This window comes from Trichinella spiralis, assembly GCF_000181795.1.
Source record: "Trichinella spiralis strain ISS 195 chromosome Unknown Scfld3655, whole genome shotgun sequence".
Lineage (NCBI taxonomy): Eukaryota > Metazoa > Nematoda > Enoplea > Trichinellida > Trichinellidae > Trichinella > Trichinella spiralis.
The window spans coordinates 1-4,155 of record NW_003530594.1 but is presented as its reverse complement, the minus strand read 5'-3'; the positions used below and the strand labels follow the sequence as shown (position 1 = coordinate 4,155).

General features: G+C 61.6%; 1 protein-coding gene across 1 annotated transcript; it reads left to right on the top strand.

The window, feature by feature from the left end:
- Nucleotides 1-97: 97 nt before the first annotated feature.
- Nucleotides 98-3,625, top strand: Tsp_12945 (putative integrase core domain protein; the record flags this gene model as incomplete). Its single annotated transcript, XM_003367801.1, has 1 exon — nt 98-3,625. A coding segment is annotated over exon 1 (3,528 nt), but the record flags the coding sequence as incomplete, so codon positions are not given.
- Nucleotides 3,626-4,155: the final 530 nt, after the last annotated feature.

Here is a 4,155-nt window from a genome sequence, read left to right as displayed (position 1 = left end):
TCTGGTGCAGGCACTAGTAATTCCCCGTGTTTGCGGAGAGGTCCAGAGGGCACCGGCGGAGTCCCCAGAGGGGACACCGGCACGGGCCGTGGCCGAAATGGGTCAGCGGCGGAGAGAGCCGCTTGTGGTCGATGTGTTGGTCGGCATAGACTACTATTACGAACTCGTGACCGGTCGCATTCGAAGAGCGACCGGTGGATCAGTGGCCGTGGAGACTCGCCTCGGCTGGATCACGTGCGGGAGAGCCGCCCGAAATCGGGCCTCGGAGGCCGGGGTCTTCCTTCTACAAGGCGAAGGTTCCAACGACGACGCTTTGCGGAGATTCTGGGAAATCGAGGCGCTGGGAATCACACCCACCGAAGACTCCGCTGCCGATGGAACAGCGGCGATGAAGAAATTGGAGGAGGAACTCCATCTGGACGAGGGGAGGTACTCGGTCGGCCTACCCTGGGTGCCCGGTGGACCGGCCCTCCCCAACAACTATTCTCACGCCCGACGCCGGCTCCTGGCATTAGAGCGGCGCCTGAGCACACGCGAAGAAGATCGCTTGCGGTACGCTTCAGTCATGAAGCAGTACTTCGACGAAGGCTGGGCGGAACCTGCGCCGGAGGCAAGCCCGCTTGGGCGGACGTGGTACCTTCCCCACCACGCGGTCTACCAGGGGGCGGGCGACGAGCGAAAATGTCGAGTGGTGTTCGATGGAGCCGCTCCGTATAAGGGGATCACACTGAACCGCCAGTTGGAAGCGGGACCGAATCTCCAGATTGACCTGCTGCGTGCAATTCTCTCCTTCCGCCGCCTTCGGGTAGGGTTGCAGGCCGACATCGAGAAGATGTACCTGCAAATCCGAGTGAGGGCTGAAGATCGAGACGCCTGCAGATTCCTTTGGCGGGATGACGAGCAGAAGATCCGCAAGTACCGCCTCACCCGGGTCTGCTTCGGACTGACCTGCTCACCCTTCCTGGCCATGGGGACCGTGCGGTTGCACGCCAACCAGAATCATGGGTCCGCGCCCCGAGCGGCCGAAGAAGTATTGAATAACATGTACATGGACGATTTAGCCACTTCTTGCGACTCGGTGGCGGACGCTCGGAGCTTGGTGGACCAGTTGTCGTCCTTACTGGCTTCCGGCGGGTTCCAGTTACATAAGTGGGCCAGCAATGAACCAGACGCCCTCCAAGACCTCCCACTGGAGAAGACCACGATGGGGGCAGGCGGCCGGCCCTGGAAGACGTTAGGAATCTATTGGGAGCGTAACGAAGACTATCTGACGTTTGTAAATCCCGAAAGGAGACGCCCGGAGGGAGGGGACACGAAACGACAACTGTTGAGCGTCGCGTCGGGTATCTTCGACCCGATTGGATGCTTGGCCCCATTCCTCGTGCGGGCAAAAATTCTCTTCCAATCGTTATGGGAGCGGGGGCTGGATTGGGACGAACCACTCCCAGAAGACGTCGAGAGACCTTGGCTTGCTTGGAAGAGTGAACTGGACGACCTCCCCCTCATCCGGCTGCCCCGGGCCCTGGTTCCCATACCTTTGGACCATGTGAAGCGGATCGAGCTTCATGCCTTCTGCGACGCCTCCGAGCGGGCCTACGGTGCGGTAGTCTACCTGCGGGTGGAACCCCTGTCTGGACCCGCGTGGGTGAGGTTAGCGGCAGCGAAGACCAGAGTCGCCCCAGTGAAGCGCCTGAGCCTCCCGCGGCTGGAGCTTATGGGGGCTCTCATGGCCGCGCGTCTGATCTGTTACGTTCAAGAGGCACTACGCTTAGATATACGCTCCATCTCGTGCTGGAGCGACAGCGAAGTCACGCTCGCGTGGATACAGTCGGCGGCCAGCCAGTGGAAGCCTTTCGTCCGGAACCGCGTGGAAGAGATCCAACAGCTAGTAGAACCGACCTGCTGGAGACACTGCCCGGGGAAGAGCAACCCTGCCGACGTGCTGAGCCGCGGAGCATCCTTGAAGGGACTCTCGAAGAACCGTTGCTGGTGGCAAGGGCCAAAGTGGCTCGCCGAGCCGATGGAAACATGGCCAAGGAAACGGGGCCAGTCTGAACGCAAACCTCCGTCTCCACCCGATGAGGATCGATCACCAACCCTGCTGATCTCGGTGGTGACTCACAACCCGGACCACGTTCTCGATCCAGGAAGGTACGGCGACATCGAGAAGCTGTTCCGGATCACCGCCCTCTGCCTCCGATTTGGGCACAACTGCGGCTCCGTATCTGAAGATCGGCGGACCGGACCCCTGACGGCCCCGGAGCTGGAGGCGGCTGAGCAGATATGGGTACGGATCGCCCAGAGACAAGGATTCCCGAAGGAGATCGAAGCGCTGAAGAGAAACGGCAACGTGCATGCCCGTAGCGAGCTGGGTCCACTAAACCCCTACCTGGACGCCGCGGGGACGCTGCGGGTTGGAGGTCGGCTGGGACAGTCCAGCTTACCGTTATCCGGAAGGCACCCCGCCCTCCTCCCTAGCGAACACGAGGTGACGCGAGGACTTGTCCTTCGCTGCCATCTGAGACAACTACACGCAGGAGTTTCCCAGACACTGTTCGCGCTAAGGCAACGCTATTGGATTCCGCGGGGGCGAAGCCGCGTGAGGCAGGTGCTCCGTGGCTGTCTTCAATGCCGCTGGGCTACGGGGCGGCCTCCCCAACCGAAGATGGCCGACCTACCTGCAGCTAGAACGACTCCGGCGCCCGCCTTTGCCCATGTAGGCATGGACTTCGCCGGGCCCTTGTTCGTCCGGGGAACTAGAAAGACCACAACGCCCCGCTACGTGTGCCTGATCACGTGTATGGTATCGCGTGCGGTGCACTTAGAGCTAGTCCCAGAGATGTCGACAGTTGGAGTGCTACAGGCTCTTCGCCGCTTCATGGCTCGACGAGGCCGGCCGGTGGTCATCCAGACGGACAACTTCCGCTCATTCCAGAGCGCGGCTGCCGAACTGCGCCGGCTATGGCAGGAGATCGATGTGGATCAAGTGCAGCGGGACCTCGCCGGACAAAGAATTCGATGGAAATTCATACCCCCAAGGGCCCCGTGGATGGGGGGCTACTGGGAACGCCTCATTCGCACTATGAAAGAGTCACTGCGGAAGGTTCTGGGGCAGGCACTGTTGGATGAGGAGGAGCTCCGAACCGTCCTGTGTGAGATCGAGGCCTGCTTCAACGCTCGACCCCTAACCCTCGTGGAGGAGGGACCAGGCGGCCCGTTACCCCTCAGTCCGTTTCAGCTGCTGACGGGTCGGGCCTACGCAGATCTCCCCGCAGTCGACGACCTGGATGCGAATTGGCACCCCCCAGGGGGGAGATCCCAGCGCTGGGAGAGCCGGTGGCGTTACCGGCAACAGTTAATCGCGAAATGGTGGAGACTATGGCGGAGCGGATATCTCGCCACCTTACTGCCGCGCCCGAAGTGGAGACGCCATGCTGAAGGCCCCCAGCCGAACGACCTCGTCCTGATATTGGAGGACCACGTCCCGCGTGGGCGATGCCCCCTCGGCGTGGTGACGGAGCTTCTCCCAGGCAGCGACGGCGTCGCCCGAGCAGCACGACTCCGGACCTCGACCGCTGAGGTCACGAGACCAGTTGCCAAGCTGGTGGTGCTGGAGCCAGCCAGGGTTAGTGATGGGAGAGTGACTCTCCCATCCGGGGGGGAGGATGTTCCGGACGGAACAACACCGACCTAGTCGGTGTGACCTGGCCAAGGGCTGGTGCCCAGAAGTCGCGGGTAGGCCAAGAACAATACCCGCGCATTCGCCGGCCAGATCGCTATCTGGGCTTCTGGCGGCTCTGAGTCGGGGTCAGAGAGGCCCCCCTGCTGCGTCTCGATCTATCGTCGTTCGCGAGACAATGGCGAGTGCGCCATAGCGGCGACGGCAGTCAGATCAAAGGGCGTGGAAATGGCCATCATGACGTGACCATTAAGGGATTAGCGCAGGATCAAGAGATCCGAAGCATGACAACATAATTGAAGACTGACAAGGCTTTAGATCGGCGCCGGAGATAGCGAGCGCTCCCGCCGCGAGCGAGCTGCCTATTGGTGGTTCGCGTTTGGGTCGACCGCGGGGCCGCCGACCCCTGGTCCTATATATAAGGGCTAGAAAGCGCCGCCGCGCCCGAGATATACATATACCTGGAGAAGAGAAGA